The sequence below is a fragment of the Leopardus geoffroyi genome, chromosome D1 (assembly GCF_018350155.1).
Source record: "Leopardus geoffroyi isolate Oge1 chromosome D1, O.geoffroyi_Oge1_pat1.0, whole genome shotgun sequence".
In the NCBI taxonomy this organism is placed as follows: Eukaryota; Metazoa; Chordata; class Mammalia; order Carnivora; family Felidae; genus Leopardus; species Leopardus geoffroyi.
This window is the reverse complement of record NC_059329.1, coordinates 43,856,203-43,876,008: the sequence shown is the minus strand read 5'-3', so window position 1 is coordinate 43,876,008 and position 19,806 is coordinate 43,856,203. Positions and strand designations below refer to the sequence as shown.

Here is a 19,806-nt window from a genome sequence, read left to right as displayed (position 1 = left end):
ACTTTGTATAAAATAAATATGCTGCAATATAACTGGAGATGAAATAAAATCTCTAGGCTCTGAAAAGAATCTCTTTCTGCAGAGCTGAGTTCTGCAAATGTTGTGGCCTATTTATGGTCCCTGAGAAACTACCTTGGCCCCCATAATCTCTAACCTTTCCTGAACTTTCTTAATGAGAGAAGCTCTATTCCTGATATCACCTCTCATGTTCAAATTCAAATCATCACTAATTTCAGTCAACCAACTGGGTTTACTTAGATCAGGCATGATTATTATTCTATTATTATAACCATATGAGTTAAACTATTAATGGTGAAAAGTGTTTCTCCCTTTAACATAGGCCTGTCCCACTGGTGGGATACGTGCCAACTCCAGGGAAAAGTTAGTCATGTGGTTTTCAGAAGATGAAAGCTTAAGATAAAGACGGAGAGTGTTTGATGCTGGAGGTGGGACTGGTGTTATATAGGTCTTAGCCGAAACATGTGATAGTCACTGTAGGGGTAGCTGGAAAGAGAAGTGTGTGGCTCAATTAACCAGCTCAAACAGATCCGTGAGGACGAGGGTAAGCATGCTCCTGGCTGCTCTGTGCTGCCTGCTGTGGAGTTTCCGGACCTCCGCTGGCCATTTCCCTCGAGCCTGTGCCTCCTCCAAGAGCCTGATGGAGAAGGAATGCTGTCCAGCGTGGACGGGTGACAGCAGTCCCTGCGGCCAGCTCTCAGGCAGGGGTGCCTGTCAGGACATCACGCTGTCCAAAGCTCCACTCGGGCCTCAATACCCCTTCACGGGGATGGATGACCGGGAGGCCTGGCCCTCCGTCTTTTATAATCGGACCTGCCAGTGCTTTGGCAACTTCATGGGATTCAACTGTGGAAATTGCAAGTTTGGCTTTTGGGGACCAAACTGCACAGAGAAGCGACTTTTGGTGAGAAGAAACATCTTTGATTTGAGCGTCCCAGAGAAGAACAAATTTCTTGCCTACCTCACTTTAGCGAAGCATACTATCAGCCCAGACTATGTCATCCCCATAGGCACCTATGGCCAAATGAATAATGGATCTACACCCATGTTTAATGACATCAATGTTTATGACCTCTTCGTCTGGATGCATTACTATGTGTCAAGGGACACACTGCTTGGAGGGTCTGAAATCTGGAAAGACATTGATTTTGCTCATGAAGCCCCAGGTTTCCTGCCTTGGCACAGACTCTTCTTGTTGCTGTGGGAACAAGAAATCCAGAAGCTGACCGGGGATGAGAACTTCACTATTCCATATTGGGATTGGCGAGATGCTAAAAGCTGTGACATTTGCACAGATGAGTACATGGGAGGGCGCAACCCAGCAAACCCGAACTTACTCAGCACAGCATCCTTCTTCTCCTCTTGGCAGGTAAGACATCCTGGACATACAACATCAGAGCATAAAAAAAACCTCAGCTATTGCTTCTGCAGGCAGGCCCTCATTTACGCTCCTCTGCATCTCTCCTGCCAAGAGTAGAAAAGGTCCTCTATTAAAAGTTCTCAGCATACCTTGTATTTTTCCTTTACAGCACACTTCACGATTGTAATTACACAGATATTTGTGTGGCTATTTGTCTAATATCCTCCACCAGGTTCCTAAGCTCTAATAAATACATAGTATTTGGCTCATCACTGTATCTCTCAGTACCTAGGTTGGTGCCTCACAAGTGGAAAGGGCTCATTATCTGTTCAATGAATGGAGGAATGTTCAGATGATTAAGCAGGTTAATGATCTAGGTCAATGTTTCTGAAATTTTCTTCACAATAAAATTCATACAGTGTACAAATTACAAATCCCTGGGTTACCCTTAGACCCATTGATCAGAATCTTCAGGAGAGGGTTCTTGGGAAGGCATCATTGACTAAATGTCTATGGTGATTATTATCATCAGGAAAACTGGGTGAATTTTACTTAGATTAAATCTTTTTAAAAAGTATATGAAGACCCTGGGGCCCGAATAGGTACGTAATGAAAATGTTCATTTTCATTTAGCATGTGTGAAGCCCCGTTGCAAGACTTTTTGTGTAGTAACTCAGTTAATACTTTTACTAACCTTTCCCCAGTCTAAGGATTGAAACACTGAGGTATAAAGGTAACTTGTACAAGATTGCAGAGCCAAGAAATAGCAGAGATAGGTCAGGCTGGGCTGCCTGATTACCTATAGTATTCCCAAGGATGTGACTGCTATGATGTCTTTAACTGAAGGATCTGGCTTATTCCACCTCATTTCATTTTTTTTCGTTAGGCTGCAGAAGAAATTTGCTTTTTTTTCCTAAATATATTCAAACTTTAGAGGTACAAGGTAAGGAATTAAAATTTTGAAATTTAATTTCTATTTCTCCCGTTCTAAAATTTTGACTCTGGATTAGGGGCAAAATGTGACCCAAAAAATATGCTTTTAATAATTTAAAACCATAAGGTGAAAAGAATGCTTTTCTGTCTTTATTCCAAACATTTCTAATATAGAATTTTGACTAGCAGTGCTTTATGGAATTAAGCCCAATGTTTAAATGAGATGGGAAGAATCTGGCATCCACATCTTGCACTCTACAGACTTGATATATGAATGGCTTCCTCCCCTTCCCACTAAGTTCACACACCTTCCAAATGTAGTCTATTGAAGCTCATTGAAAATTGGTCATGGTGTAATATCTGGTATGACTAATGCCAAGTATTTACCAAGAGTAATGAGTGTTTTTTGCAGAAAAGGCTGGAAAAAGATGAGCCTGAAAAAAACCTATTTCAATAAGCCTTTGGATCTCCTACCTTAATCTATAAAATGCAAACCTCTCATCTAACACTCTCATCCTGTTACTGCTTAAAATACTACTAAGTTAGGATAGGGATTTTCAGTCATTTATAATGCTTTCCTTACCTGTACAGTTTCACTTGACCCAGAAAGGCTGGTGTCTTATCTAAATTACCAAAAATGTGACAACATCCACACCGAAGCTTAATAGATAGATACTAATTGATATTTTATTATAGGAGATATATGCTACTTGGTATTACTAGCAATATATTTGCTTTTTTTTTCCTAATCATTTATTATTGAGTGGAAAGTCCTTACCCTCCCCTTTTTTCTTTATAATTGTGGCCAATTTTATTTCTAAATAAAACTTTTTGGGTCTAGTGGGTAAACACTGGACTGAAATTATTACATTAGGTTCAATATTATTCTATAGTTAAACTGTTGTGTAGTAGTTGGTGTTAAAAACAAAATTTGGAAATAGAGTGAACAAAGACCATTGAAGAAAACAATCAAATGATAGTTTAAATTAAAAAGGAAGGGTCTAAATTAAAAATTAAGAGTCTGACTCTTGATTTCATCTCCGGTCATGATCTCATGGTTCATGAGATGGAGTCCCGTACCAGGCTCTGTACTGACAGTGTGGAGCCTGCTTGGGATTCTGTCTCTCTCTCCTTCTTACTCTGCCCCTCCCCAACTCGTGCTCCCTTCCTCTCAAAATAAATAAACATTAAAAAAAAAGAATGTGTCTGTTTCTAGAAAAAAAAAGGAAATGCAAGAACATTTGTATCTGCCTACTGTTGAGTAGTGTCACTGTGTGAGGTGACAGTCACCATTTCCATTTTTTCTCATAGTCTCTCTGGTTACCATCCTTTAAAAATGAAGATCAGTTGTTTATATCAATTTAATGCAGTTCTCCGTATCTAAATCACTTAGGGAGCTTAAATAAATTTCATGGATCCACCCACCTAATTTCTGCTGGAAAATCCTCTTCAAATAGTCTACTGCGAAGTTGAAGCATCTGTATTTTTAAAACCTTCTCTCATTTGTTTTTTATTTATTTCATTATTATTATTATTATTATTATTATTATTATTAATTTTATTTAACACTTTATTTTAGTTTTTGAAAGACAGACACAGAGCATGAGCAGGGAAGGGGCAGAGAGAGAGGGAGGCATGGAATATGAAGCAGGCTCTGGGCTCTGAGATGTCAGCACAGAGCCCAATGCAGGGCTGTAATCCAAGAACCGTGCGATAATGACCTGAGCTGAAGTCAGACACTCAACTGACTGAGCCACTCAGGCAGCCCTTATTTTTAATTTTAGAAAGAGAGATCTGGGAAGAGGGGCAGAGGGAGAGGGAGAGGGAGAGAGAGAGAGAGAGAGAGAGAGAGAGAGAGAGAGAGAGATAATCTTAAGTGTACTCCACGCCCAGTGTGGAGCCCAAAAGGGGGCTTGATCTCACGATTCTCAGATCATGATGTGAGCCAAAATCAAGAGTTAGACTCAAGCAACTGAGTCACCCTGGTGCCCCTAAAACCATCTCTTGTGATTCTAATATGCAACCATCATTGAGAATCACTGACTTAATTAACCTCGAAATTGTTTTGGTATCTATTTCACTTTACAAACAGATTTTGTAATAAACACATCACTAGTTTAAATGTTTTTGCTGGAATTGTACACTCAAATCAATAAGTACTACTTTGTTTGGAGAATCAAATAGCTTCCAGATTCAGTGAATTCATGGAGACCTTCAAAATTAGATAGACTGATGGCCCCTTTCATGCAAAGCCTCCATTTTCCCTCAATTTCAGATATATTTTACAATATAAAAATAGAGGCTTTAGAAATTCATAGCATTTATTAACTGTGAGCTAAGAGACACTCAGTGGTGTGTACCATAGTGTCCTTACTTTATAAAGGAGGACAGAGAGATGCCCAAAAAGGTATGATTTATACAAGGTCACACAGGTGAGGATTGAAACCTGGTGACTCTGACTCCAATGCTATTTCTCCTGTTAATAAGGAGCCATTTAGGCTAGAAGAAATCAATTAAGCCAATAATTTATGGATATAAAATTTGACTTGTAGTTACTTGTTCTTCCTTAAAATTGAGTTGCACAGACAAATGGGGCAGCTATTCTGTAGTCCTTTTCATTTATGTTATGATAGAAATATTCCATTACATTTTTACTGATCCACATCCGTTACTCAGGTAGAATTTACCCTCACTCCTTTGTGCTACATTACACTTGGTACAGATTTCTATTATAGTATCTATAACTTTTCAGTACATGGAATGGTTTTCAAACCTGTCTTTGTCTACCATACTGTCTGCGGCTCCAAAGGTAGAGACCATTTCTAATTTACTTTTGTATCCATAGAGCCCAGAACCATGATATATACATAAAACGGACTTTAAAAATGTATGTTGAACAAAATTAAAAGTCATAGAAATGTTAGCTCTAAAAATAACATGGATTAAAAATTAAACTCTGCATGCCTGGATTTCTAGAACCTTAGACCATACTTCTTTATAGCACTGGATCATCAAGGTCAAGGACACAACAATGCAAAATAAGCAGTGATTCACTCAAAGTGTAGAATAAAACATTTTATGTACTTCTTTCTGGGCTTCTGTATGTATGTTTATATGCATTCATGCAAAAAAAAAAAAAAGAAGAAGAAGAAAGAGCATACAATAAAGGAGATCAAGCAAGTTACAGAGTATTATTTAAGTGAGATTGAGTTTCCCATTACATAAAATAATATATTAATTATTGTTAGTATTTTTAGAAAAGTATTTTTCTTATATTCAGAATTTATGTCTTTTGTGTGTATGTATTTTTTTCATTTATTTCTTTAATGACAAGAGATTTTAATGTAGAAGCATGTTTGTCATCAGCTAAAACAGTCCAATAAATTTGGGTATGGGGGGGGTTCCCTAATAACATTAAAGTATAAATACCTGTGCTCAACACAATTAGATCCAATGTTAGGCAAGCAGCAGATAGACCAGCCATAAAAAACGAAAGGTAGATCAGGAATAACTGTCATGATGTATCAAAATACAGAGAAAAACCTAGACGATAAATGCGAGTGAAATGTGGCCAGGGAATTCACTCATCAGGTGAAAAGCACATCACATGGAAGGAAACAGTGGGAAGAAAAAAAATAAGTCACATTTCAGCAGAGAGTCATGGGTTTTAGGTAACCATGGCAACAGCTCAGTGAAATAACAGCTTCTCTTTTTTCTTTATGGAAAAGATTCTGTGGAATGTCATATGGTTTACTTTCTCCCCCCCCCCAACCCCCATAAACCTCTAATGCCCTAATAGAATCTTTGCTCCTGAAAGCTTTTAATAACTGATAGTTTATTGCTATTTATTTAAGTTTAAGAGAACACTATCTAGATTCACCTCCATTAATCTGTTTGTTCTGTTTGTTCTTTCTGTCTCTCTTTTTTCATTTGACTTGGGACACTTGATTTTTCCCCCATCATATGCTACCAATCACCTGTGTTGAAATAGAAAAAGAACAAGTTCCTCATCAGAGGATCTCTGCCACTTATCAGACTCTGCCTCTGCCACTTACTAGATGATGTTGCACAAGTTATTTAGAGTCTTTGACCATTGGCTTTTCTCAACAGAAAGCAAAATAGGGTTTTGTTACTTTTGTATCTCAGCTACAAGATCATGGACAAGTTACTTAATTATTCTAGGACCTTTTTTTCTTTAAAATTAGAATAATATATCTTGGGGCGCCTGGGTGGCTCAGTCAGTTAAGCATCGGACTTCGACTCAGGTCATGATCTCACAGTTCATGAGCTCAAGCCCTGCTTCGGGTGAGCCCCGCTTCTCTTTCTCTGCCCCTTGTGGGATTCTCTGTCTCCCTCTCTCTCTCTCTCTCTTCCCTTTGGTCATTTGTGACCTCTCTCTCTCAAAAAAAAAAAAAAAAAAAGAATAATATATTGTAAAGCATTATTGTAGAGGGATTCAGTGGAATCTGTTCATGTAAAATGACTGGTTTAGTATCTGACATATTCTTTGAGTTCCACGTGTGGTAATTATTATTATATATTTATATGATATATCCATGTTATTACAACAATGAATATTCAGTAAGTGTTATAGAACCACAGTTAAAAACAATTTGGGGCCTACCCAACAGTCTTGTATTCAATAATAATATAAGAGCTGTCATTAAACACTCTATACCTGAAACTATATACTTAGTGCTTTGCATATGTTAAATTATTTGATCCTTCCTAAAAAGTTGTAATAATCCCCATGTGCAGATGAAAAACCGTAATACTCAGAGAGCTTAAGTAATTTGCACAAGGTCATGTAGCTAATAATAGTCAATATTGGAAAGCATGTCTGACTATAATCTCCATGATCCTAACCATTGTGCTAACAGTTTCTCCTCCCTGCCTCTCCTCCTGTATCAAATATAAAGATGATAATTTGGGATTAAGTTTTTCAAATTATTTCTGGAACCAGGGTAGATTTCCTCCTCGTTACTAATACATCCAGTCATCTGAGCACTTAGTCACTTGACAGTTGGCATTTCAGCAAAAATAGTTCCATTCAAACCTCTCTAATTTAAACGAGTCAGCTGTAGGAGTCTTTGAGGCAGTAGGATCTTTTGAAAATATCCTGAGATGGTTTATTATTCAAACATGGATGTATATGATTTTGTTTATGTACCTGCCGTGATGTCTAATCAACATTATAAAGGAATGCAATATATTATAATCAATGCAAAAGTTAAGTTAGCTTTAGTCAACCACTCCTAAGCCACTTACAGGCAGTAATAAATGCAGTGGATATATAAATTTGGAATCAGGACTGTGGATTAATGTTCTAGCTCTGGCTCTAAATATCATAAGACCTTAGACAAGTTACCCAACAGATCTATTTCTCAATTATGCGTGGATAAAAGGATTGAGGAATGTTGTAAAGTGTGAGGAAAACCAAAAGCTGACATTTTCTGGGTAAAAAAAACCCTGCTGCTTCCTATTATTATTTTATTCCATTATTAATGTAATATATATGAATTATACATTAATATGTTATATATTTTTATTTCCTGTTACATTTAGTATGATTTCATGTTACAGTTGAGAAAATTAGCAAGTCTAAATAACATGCTCATTGACACATTGCTAGTAAGCAGCAGAGCCAGAACTGAAGCCCCTACCTACCTAACTTTGGAGTCCAATTATTTTCCAACATATAACGCTTCAATTCATAAGTGATGTCTTAGTAACCAAAAATTAAAAGCTTCTCGAAGTGTCTCTATTTAACACAGTAGCAGCCATTCCTAGAAGGCATGGCTCCTTCAGTTCTAGCTCATGGTCGTTTAATTTGCCTTTATGTTTCTATAGATTGTAAGCTCACTGGAGCAGGAGACTGACTGTCTTGATTATTTTTAACTGTGGTGCAAACAAGTGGCCAGGAAGGCTTTTCACTTCTAAAATATTGCCTGCATCAGGCTCCGCAGGGCTCAGTCTCACAAACCATGAGACTACAGGCCCTAAGTCAAAATCGAGAGTTGGTCACCCAACTGTCTGAGCCACCCAGGTGCCCCATAAGACAGGATTTTAGATGCTACTTTTGTACTCTCCCACACTTAGACTCAGCTTCCTCATCATTAAAGTAGGAATAAAATCATATAAATCTATGAAGTAGTTGTGTGAAGTTTTAAAAATGTACACAGAGATGCCTTCCTCATGGTGTGGAACATAATAGGGCCAAATACACACTTAATAAACATGATATATTTAAAAAAATATCTTCTAGGGCAGAGGTCGGTATCAACAGAACGAGGGTAAAAGGGTGTTTAACATGTGTGTAGTTGAAGATTCATTGGTTCATCCATTGATTTGTTTATTCATCCATCAAATTTATTGAGCCTCTATTCTAGGTTGTGTGATTAATAATGATAACGACAACAATAATAAAGTTGTCCTCATGGAGATCACATTTTCTAAAGGAGATGATATTGTTTATTAAGGGAGTGTAAAGTAAATGGAGTCTAAATTTCGCAAATAATCTTACCTACTCAGTGGGCACAGGCATCCTGTGGAAGGATGTGCTTGTTATGAACCATCAGTGATGGCAGGGTGGTTTCTCCTTCATGTTTGTTTTGAATTAGGATTGATATCTTGCTATTTAGTTCATTGCTCTCACCAAATCTAAGGCATCAATGATTTTAAGATGAATAATTTATATAGTATTGAGACAAAAAAATAAATGCCTATTAAATTATGATGTGATATTTTTAATCATTTAGAATTTTTATTTTACATTTATACTGAAAGAGCACCTTTTAACTTATTTAGTGAATTATTTTTTATCATAGCTCATTTTTCTGCCTAAATATAAATAAAACTATACACAAAATAATTCAATGAAGGATTCATAAAAATTATTCATATTTAGAGTCAGATTCTTTTATTTTTTTACATTTATTTATTTTTGATAGAGACAGAGCACAAGTGGGGGAGGGACAGAGAGAGAGGGAGACACAGAATTAGAAGCAGGCTCCAGGTTCTGAGCTGTCAGCACAAAGACCGACGTGGGGCTCAAACTCACAATCACAAACCATGAGATCATGACCTGAGCCGAAGTCAGACACTTAACCAACTGAGCCACCCAGGAGCCCCAAGAGTCAGATTCTTTTGAATTCTTTTGAAGTCAGGGTTGACAGTGTCTTTTTTCTTTTTTTTTTTCTTTTTTTTTGTTTATATTTGAAGTTTTATTTATGTTGAGAGAGAGAGAGAGAGAGAAAGCATGAGCAGGGGAGGGACAGAGAGAGGGAGAGAAAGAGAGAGAGAGAGAGAGAGAGAGAGAATCCCAAGCAAGCTCCGCACTGTCAATGCAGAGCCCTATGTGGGGCTTAAACTCACTAACCATGAGATGATGACCTGAGCCAAAATCAGGAATTGGATGCTTAACTGAGCCACCCAGGTGCCTCATGTCTGTTTTTTCTGTAATATTGCCTCAGCCTTGAGGATGAGGTCAGACACCAGACCCATGGCAAGGAGTAAGTGTGCTTAGGCATGAACAAAGTCACAGCATGGAGAAGCCCAAGTAATGCCCAGAGAAGGGTAGCCAATCTGACTTTGGCAGTCAGATCACACAATTTGTAAGCAAATTGAAGAGCAATTCCCATATTCAAGCTATATTCTAGAGGTAGAATTGAAATAATTGGTTAATGATCTCAATGTGAAAGACATAAGAGAATAAAATACAAATGAAAACTCACCAATTACTCTCCAGGTTAAAACTTATGATTCATGGGCTTCTGGTTTGAGCAGCTGGATGGTTGGTGTGATAAGAAACGTAGAGAGAGGAACAGATTTTTGGATTTTAAATGTTCCATTTGAGATATGTGTGAGATAACACTGAAATAAAAAGTCCAAGGTGGATAAAAAAAGTTCAGAGTTCAGAGTAGTGGTTTTGAAGCAGAGATAAGAAGTAGGGAGTTCTTATCATGTATTTGCCATGTAATCCATGAAACTTGTTAGAGCCAAAAGAGAAGACATATGAACAGAGAAAACAAGTGATGGCACAGATGTGACTCAGTACCAGGGCTAGCTTCATGGGCACACAACTGGCAAAGTCACACAATGGATGATTAACAGATGTTTGTCAAAATAATTTTCTCATCAAATAAATATTTGACAAAATTATATGCAGTAGTTATTAGTATCCCATTTTACAGATGAGACATAGGAAATTTGACTCATTTTCTTAATTAGATGCAAGACTAGAAGTCTGTTCTAGATTTTAACTTTCACTGCTTACGCTGCCCTGCAACCCTCAGATGGGCTGCTTCCTTCAACAGTTTAATTTTTTTAATGTTTATTTATTTTTGAGAGAGACACACACACACAGTGTGGGCAGTGGAGGGGCAGAGAGAGAGGGAGACACAGAATCTAAAGCAGGTCCAGACTCTGAGATGTCAGCACAGAGCCCTATGAGGGGCTCGAAGCCACAAACCGCATGATCATGACCTGAGCTGAAGTCAGACGCTTAACTGACTAAGCCACCCAGATGCCTGTCAACAGTTTACTTAAAAATATGAACCTCTTGATGATAATCTCTAGCCACAACTCCTTTAACATAAAGGTTTTTGTGTAGATCATCTGTACCCGATTGGAGGAGTACAATAGCCGTCAGGCTTTATGTGATGGAACTCCAGAGGGACCATTACTGCGCAATCCCGGAAACCACGACAAAGCCAGGACCCCGAGGCTCCCCTCCTCTGCTGATGTGGAATTTTGCCTAAGTCTGACACAATACGAATCGGATTCCATGGATAAAGCTGCCAATTTCAGCTTTAGGAATACACTGGAAGGTAACTCCCTTTTATCACTCATTTAAAATTTCTTCTGTTTTTCTGAATCATGTTTAGAATCTCTTATCCAAAACCCTGGTCCCAGATATGTTTAAGAAGGCAGAATTTTCTGAATAAGGAAATTGGCATATTGCCTATGTGGCCAATAATCCTCACAGAGTGAGCAGCACACCATAATCCAACACATATAACTCTTCAGCGAGATGTAAGAATACACCCACCATGGCAATAAAGAAAGATGGTTGGCAGCCTCAGGGTGACTAAGGTCAAGTTTCTTAACTAACAGAGTATTGGTGCTAAACGAAATATTGTCAGACCATTTTGTATTTTGGAATTATAGATAAAAGACTGTGGATCTATCATATTTTGCAAGTCTTAGTATTTTATCTACTTTAAAATACTTTGGGAATGAGGCTCGTTGAGGCAAGTCCATTCTCTTACCTCTAATAAAGATAAAACTTGTATGTCAGGTTAAGTCGCCATCCCACTACCCCTTAAAATTTTTGTACTTTGTCAGAGATTCCTTCTCAGAGGCTCTTCTAGGTCCTTTTCCTACAAAGTTCTCAGTCTTGCTTGCTCTTTCCTTCAGCACTTTTTCATTCCTCTCTGCTCAATGCTGTCCCAGTCATGAAACCCACTTTTTTCACTTCAACATGCATTATGGAAACAAACCATAAAAAACAAACAAAAACCAACTAACCAGACAGGAACATTCACTTAAGTCATAGATTTAATAGGAGTTTTGGGAAGACAGGTGGCCAACTTGTAGCAATGTTGACAACTCAACATTAAACAGTCCACCTCTTAAAAAACTCTTTGGCACACTACCATGTAAATAAATCTTTCTCTCCTTTCTTTACTTTTAACTTTTTTTAAGTTATTTTTTTGAGAGAGAGAGAGAGAGAGAGAGAGAAGGAGAATAAGTGGGGGAGGGGCACAGAGAGAGAGACGGAGAGGGAGAATCTTAAGCAGGCACCATACTCAGTGTGAAGCCCAACATAGGGGTTGATCTCACAATCCTGAGATCATGAGCTGAGCTGAAATCAAGAGTCGGGTGCTTAACCTACCAAACCACCCAGGCATCCCTTGTCTTAACCTTTTTGTCTTATTTTCTTGTCATTGTAATTGTTGTTTTATCCAACTTCTGTTGCTCAACTATACGGAATAATTTTACTGTGTCTTTCATATCCCTGTTTCCTTCTATTTCACCACCTCAGGGCCTTGCTCTCCCCAAGAAGCAATTTAAACAAGAAGTATATCACCCTAAGGAGGAATTCTGCTTCTAGCCATTAAAATAAAAATTATGTTCATCTTCCAAAAGTAATATTAATGATTAACATTTTCCTTCTAATCACTATTTGCAAGGCACCATGTCAAACATTTTGTATAGCACTATCTCACTTCTTACAACCATCCTCTGAGGAAGATAGCACCATTATTTCTAGTTTAAAGAGAGGAAACGGGACTAGAGATTTTATATAACTTGGCTATAACCACTCATTCATTAAGTGACAGAGCTAAACCTGTTCTGAAAATTGTCAAGTGCCAAGATCCCAGAGTCCTTTCCATTGTATTCTGATGACCCAGAGTGGATTGAGAGTTTCTTGAGGGTGAGCCATAAACATATCAAGCTGTACCTTCAATAATATAAGAAGGCAGTGCATGGTTCCAAGGTGTCTAAGAGACTATATGCTGGGACAAAAGGGTACACACAAGGGACAAAGTTTCACACACAAGTTGGCAGTCACCATTTGGGAGGATTGGGTGTCCCATTGGACTTTGCCAGAGGTTAACAACAGGACTACAAATTTTTTTTTCTTTTTTCTTTTTTAAATTTACATCCAAGTTAGTTAGCATATAGTGCAACAATAATTTCAGGCATAGATTCCTTAATGCCCCTTACCCATTTAGCCCATCCCCCCACAGCCCTTCCAGTAACCCTCTGTTTATTTTGCATATTGAAGAGTCTCTTATGTTTCATCTCCCTCCCTGCTTTTATATTATTTTTGCTTCCCTTCCCTTATATCCATCTGTTCTGTATCTTACAGTCCTCATATGAGTGAAGTCATCTATTTGTCTTTCTCTGACTGACTGATTTTGCTTAGCATAATACCCTCTAATTCCATCCACATTGTTGTAAATGGCAAGATTTCATTCTTTTTGATTGCCGAGTTATACTCCATTGTATATATATTACCACATCTTCTTTAACCATTCATCCATCGATGGACATTTGGACTCTTACCATACTTTGGCTATTGTTGATAGTGTTGCTATAAACACTGGGGTGCTTGTGCCCCTTCGAAACAGCAACCTGTATCCCTTGGATAAATACTTAGTAGTGCAACTGCTGGATCGCAGAGTAGTTCTATTTTTAATTTTTTGAGGAACCTCCATACTGTTTTCCAGAGTGGCTGAACCAGTTTCCATTCCCATCAAGCAGTGCAAAAGAGATCCTCTTTCTCCGCATCCTTGACAACATCTGTTGTTACCGGAGTTGTTAATGTTAGCCATTCTGACAGGTGTGAGGTGGTATCTCATTGTGGTTTTGATTTGTATTTCCCTGATAATGAAAGGCAACCGATGGAATGGGAGAAGATATTTGCAAATGACATATCAGATAAAGGGTTAGTATCCAAAATCTATAAAGAATTTATCAAACTCAGCACCCAAAAAACAAATAATCTACTGAAGAAATGGGCAAAAGACATGAATAGACACTTCTCCAAAGAAGACATCCAGATGGCCAACCAACCCATGAAAAAATGCTCAACATCGCTTATCATCAGGGAAATACAAATCAAAACTACAAATTCTGTCTTAATGACACTGCATAGTCAGGCTGCATCCTTAAGGGAACAGAGGTACTTTATACATTTTTCAGGCAGATTTCCTACCAGTGAGAAAGCATGGAACTTTGTCACTAAGGAACATGGGCTGGTCCCAGAAATAAGGTAGGGGAGTGAAACTTTTCTGGGTCTCAAGTCTGAAAAAGAAAGTGGCTTGAGCTGTGTCAATTCAGATAGTGGCTTCTAAATGAGTTTCTAATGCACAGAGGTAAGCGCAGAACATCAGGTTTACACAAAGAATTTGCTGCTATTAATAAATTATGGTTGTGAATTATTTTATTTTTTGCAGTATTTTATTCTCTTTCACATCTAGTTTAGTATGCTTTCTTGAGGAGGAGAAAAAAAGCATATCATAGCACGTTATCTGGCACATAATAGGTGTTTGATAAGTTGATAACTGAGTACAAAAATAAAACCTAAGGCACTTCAAATTGCATAACCTACCACTTAGTTATTTATCCACATTATATGTTGCCAACATACCAGTGGGAAAATCTTAGAAAATGTTGATCTGAGCTATCAGCAAAGATGTTCCCTGATCAAGGGCACATTTTTTTTTTACTCTTTTCTTTAAACTTTTATTCAGAAATAATTTTAAGCCTACAGAAAAATTAGAGCAATAAAACAGTACAAAAGACACACATATACTTATATGCACTTACTGTTTACATTATATCTTGTTTTCTTTCTCTCTCTCCCAATCTCAACCACTTGAAGGTGAGTTGTATAAATTAGAACACCTTACCCCTGGATTTGTCAGTGTATTTTTCCATAGAGTAGGAATATTCTCTTACATAGCCACAGACCAGTTATTAACTTTAGTAAATTCTATATTTATATAATGCTTTATTCTAATCTAATGTTTCCAATTTTTTTTTTCAATAGGCCTAATAATATCCTTTACAGAATTTTTTTTTCTCTGTAACAAGATCAAGTGTAGGGGCAGTTAACATTTAGGTTGTCATGTCTCCTTAGCCTTCACTTTGAAATATTTTCTACAGATTTTTTTAATAAGATTGACATTTGGGGGGAATGCAGTCCCTTCCTCCATTTTTAAATAAAATTTCCTTGTTTTGAGTTTGTCTTATATTTCGTAATGATTGGATCCAGGAAATAGATTATTATCCAGAATTCTACAAATGTGACTTTGCATCTTTCTAAGAGGGTGTCACATCTGGAGGCACAGGGCAACCATCTGTCTCACAATGGTGATATTAATTTGATCATCTGCTCCAGGTGTGGTCCAATTTCTCCACTCTATAGTTACTAATTTTTCTCTTTCAATATAATAAATTGACTACATGGGACATTTTTAATATAATGCAAATATTCTGCTTTCTCCTGAAGTTACCCTCCATTGATGGTTACAAAATGATGACTTTCCAACTTCAGCACTCCCTTTACATTTATTAGTCAGCACTTAGGATTCTACTGTTAGCAAGAGCCCCCCTTTTTTCCTCCCTTCTTCCCTTCCTTCTTTCCTTCCTCCTTCCTCCTTCCTTTTCCTTCCTATCTATCAACTGTATACTGATATCAATATATCTATGGTATGAAGTAAAGACTTTCAATTTGTTTTCAATAACATATAATTAATTAAGGTGCATAATTATCTCTATGCTAAAATGGTCCCAGATTTCACCCATGGGCACTCCTTAAGCTGGCTCTTATGCCTCTGTTTCACATCCCCACTATTGTTTTTGGCATTTTCTTTCTTTCTGGTATAGAAATGTATTCTAGAATCATCTTGTACCATACTCCCTCAGGCTTAGAATCAGTCATATTTCTTTAGAAACAATGGTTACTTTCAGTGGGCAAGGATATAAGAAACAAAGATCTGGGAGTAAGTTTTGCTCACTGGACACATTTTGAAACCAGGATAGGGAAGGATGTGGGATGTCTGGGCTTGCAAGGAGTGCTCAAGTGAGGATAGCTGTGAGGAGAGCAGGACTGGAGCTCAAGTGAGTATGGCTGTGAAGAGAACAGGACTGGAGAAGCAGGAGCAAAGACAACTACTGCATTCTGCTCTGTCAGTAAACACAGGTGGAATGGAATTGTTGGTTTTTACTGAACCCCATGATTATTGCTGCCCTTTGATTATTATTAGCTTTTTGAGATGTGTGTAATTTCCATCCCATTGAACAAATTCTTGCAGCCAGTCCTGGGATGGAGGAACTGTTGTGTTTTCAACTACTGAAGTAGTTTATGTTACCTCAGCTTTCTTCCTAGATATAAGTGCTGAAATAAATATTGAAAATGTACCACTTGTGAATTGTGTAAAAGAGATTCATGTTCCTAGAAAAAGCAAAGACAAATAAGTCTGCATTATAAAAGGCAGTCTTCAGATTTGGCTAAAAAGTTCGTCCCCACGCTATATGGACTATTAGATTCAAAGAAGGATCTTCTCATGTCCAAATATCTGCCCATCGTGTCTTGTACTTCAAGGTTCATAATACTGCTAATGCAAAACTGGCAGTGGTATGTGTGTTGGGGGCTAAAGGAGAACCAACAGTTTAGCAAAGTGGTTAAAAGCAATCAAATTGACTGGAATTTGATCCAAACCCCACCACTTCCTAGACATACTATTTTGAATAAGTTATTTTACTTCTGGGCTTTAGTTTTATCATCTTTAAAATGTAGCTATGAATAATAATGTATGGGGTTTGTGTAAGGATAATGACAAAATACATGTAAGGAACTTATGATATTTCTTCAAAAAACGGCAGCCATAATTAATTATGTTAAACTTGGATTAGTTGTTGACAACTCAGTTATCACTGATTAGTTTTTCCGACAATCAGCTTGGAAACTAAGTATAGACTGACTCCTGAGAAAATAGGTCATGATGGGCTAGATGTAGTAGAAAAATAAAGAGGGAGAAAGGTGGGAAAATATTGTTGATATAGACCCAGAGATAGCATTTCTTGAGATAAATAGCTTTTCAGGGGATTCCCAAAAACAAGGGGACAAGGGAAAGGACAGCTCCTGTTACCCAAAAGAGAAGAAGGCACAAGAACAAGAAACAATTCTAACTTAAAGTTGTGTTCACAACCCTAAGCACAACTTAGGATCATGGAAATGTACAGATGAAAGACAACTCTCTGTGTATTCACTCCAACATCCCATACTGTGCTGAGATGCCACTATGACAATATCCTTATGTGGCTATTCAAAGACAGGGACTAACCTACCACATGTGGGAGAAAAAAGTTCCAGGTTGATGGAAAAAAACCCAGTTTTATTCCATTTAAAGAGCCCTCTATGATCCTGATACTATAGTAAATTATGAACATACAAAGACATGCAAAGATGACAATTACATAGTTTCTGACCTCAAGGAGCTTACTATCTAATGAGGAAACGACATATGAATACATGGGGAAAACACAATATGATAGTATGCAGTGAGGTAGGAACCAAAGATAAACGAGAAATATTTCCTGAGAAGACAAAAAAAAAAAACCCTAGATCTTGAAATATCAATAATTATTCACCAAGAAGAGAAGAGAAAAGGCATTTCCAGCAGAGGGAACAACATGTGCAGTGGAACAGAGGTGTGAAAGTGTGAAATTAGTTACCAAAAAAAATAAGAAGTTGTATATGGCTAAAATATTAACTTTGAAAGGGGAAATAAGAAGTATAAAGGGTTTAGAATACATCATGCATACCTTTGTTTCTCAATCTTCTCTGGAGGAAAAAAACTTATACACCTCTAAAAATATGCCCACAGATCCCTAGGGAAATTAAGAAACTAAAGTTTGTTCCAAGTAAATGTCTCTTATAGATTCCCTGTAAAAGAGATATATTTGAAAACCCAAAGTTTAAAACTCATGATATAATGTTCCTATCTTTAAGAATACATCTAACATACCTTGTTTTGTGAAACATTGTTATAGACAATGTGGTCAGGAGAGGCCAGCAGGAAGTTAACATGATCTTCTCTATATGTCAGCAAGGTATGAAGCCAGCAGCCTTAGCAGAATGCTGTTGGGGGGATGATGGATGGTGATGGCTTGTTTTCAGGTATGGAGACTGAGATGGAGATGAGTTGGTTAGAGTAGAGCAACTTTTTTATACTCTAGAGTATAGAGTATCAGGAGCTCTTGGTAACCAAATGTGAGACAGACAGGTGCACAACACATTGAGGATGGTTCTAAAATATCTCCCACTGATTTCTCATAATTAGTCCTTGTTTTGGCTTCTCAATCTATACACCATTAAAAAATCTAGTTTATCTTCTTATGATGGCTCTTCTAAAATAAATGCTATTATGATTATCCAGAACTTTCCTTTCCAGCAGCCTTTCAACCCTTTCTATTTTTTTGTGACTGCCAGACACATCCCTGGGAAGTATATCACCTCTTCATTTGCTGGGACTTCAGCAGTTCAAGAAAGTAAAAAATAAGCTCTGGGCTTTAATAAAAGAAAATGGAAGTTTTGAAATTTTGAATGATGTTTTATAACTGCATATTTGAAGAGAAAGGCCAGCAGCCAGTCACACTGAAGTCTCAGAGAATGATCTAGTTTTCAGTCTCTGCTTGAGAAATGGACTTTATTAGGACATCCGGAAATGATTACACAGACTCAACAACTAAATCCCATTGAGACTAACTGTGTAAATCTTAATGCCAAAGAGATCATTTCAGTGGAGTGGGGCATTCTAGTGATAGGAAGGCTCCAGGCCTCTCGGGCACATCTTTACCCATTCTGGGGGATCAGAAAGCTGAAGAGCTTGGTATAGATTGGTGCTCACTGACTTCGAACAGAGGTGAAAGGTTTTAAGGAACTAAGACCAAGAAAACTTTTCCAAGCCTGGATTATTTAATTCCCCAGAATTACCACCTTGGCAACCTTGTTGGTATTCTGATTAGGCAATATTCCTGATCATAATAATACCATTAAAAAATCTCTGTGTGCTAGACAATCTCATTTCTCACATGTTAGATGATTTAATCCTCACAACAGCCCTCTGATGTTTATTATTCACTGATTAAAGCATTATTTTAAGTAGTTATTCCAGTGAGTTTAGGAATCAATGTGTCTCCTTCCAGTTGAATGAACTGATTCAACTCATTTGGCTCAAAGGATAGACTCTTTTCTCCTCACCTCAAGTTTGCAAGGAAAATAGGACCGTTCTAATAAATGTAGGAAATTCAGACAAGTATCCTGTGTATAACTTTCCAAGTGGGTTTGCTTTGAATGTGCTTCTTTAACCAGGATATAACATTACCTTTTAAAAAGCCTGAAATAAAATAAGGGACTGCTATATACATATGTTTTAAGAGATCCAAGGCAGAAGTCATGCTCAGGGAAGAGTTAATACTTGTGTACTAGGTTCACAAAAAACAAGTCAAGCATAATCCCTATATATGAAATGCCTGTTAAATTCTTTATCAGTGCCTTGTTTTCCAAAGACACTCTCTAACCAGGATGGCCATTAGAAACTCTCTAACCAGGATGCAGTGATCACTTATTAGAAACTGACTTTTTGAATATTAGGGGGCATTTTAAATTTTGTGGACATAGATTTCTTTAGGCTCAATGACATTGTTCAGACATTTGGGTAGTAGAAACTCACAGTTTTATTTTATTTTATTTTTTTCAGGAAACAAAACCTTAAAAACAGAATAGTTTAGAGTTTGGGGATATTATTGCTTGATGCTCAGTAAACTTTTAGCAACAACTGTGATAATCTCAGAGATCTCTCTGTAAAAAAAAAAAGAAAAGAAAAGAAAAGAAAAAAAAAATTAGCATGTTGGGCCCTATATATTTATATAGTTTTGAATGATTCTTCTGTTTCTACTCCCTCCAACTAGTTGTA

The 19,806-nt window shown here is 37.3% G+C and overlaps 1 protein-coding gene across 2 annotated transcripts in view; it reads left to right on the top strand.

Moving 5' to 3' along the window:
- The first annotated feature begins 353 nt into the window (after nucleotides 1–353).
- Nucleotides 354–19,806, top strand: part of TYR (tyrosinase) — a 107,794-nt gene continuing 88,341 nt past the window's right edge. Inside the window, exons 1-2 of one of the 2 annotated variants that reach the window (XM_045483676.1) lie at nucleotides 354–1,387; nucleotides 10,923–11,139. In XM_045483676.1, coding sequence (XP_045339632.1) covers nucleotides 569–1,387; nucleotides 10,923–11,139 — 1,036 coding nt within the window. In that variant the 5' untranslated portion in view covers nucleotides 354–568. The remainder of the gene's footprint in view (nucleotides 1,388–10,922; nucleotides 11,140–19,806) is intronic. The other variant, XM_045483675.1, reaches the window with a different exon arrangement.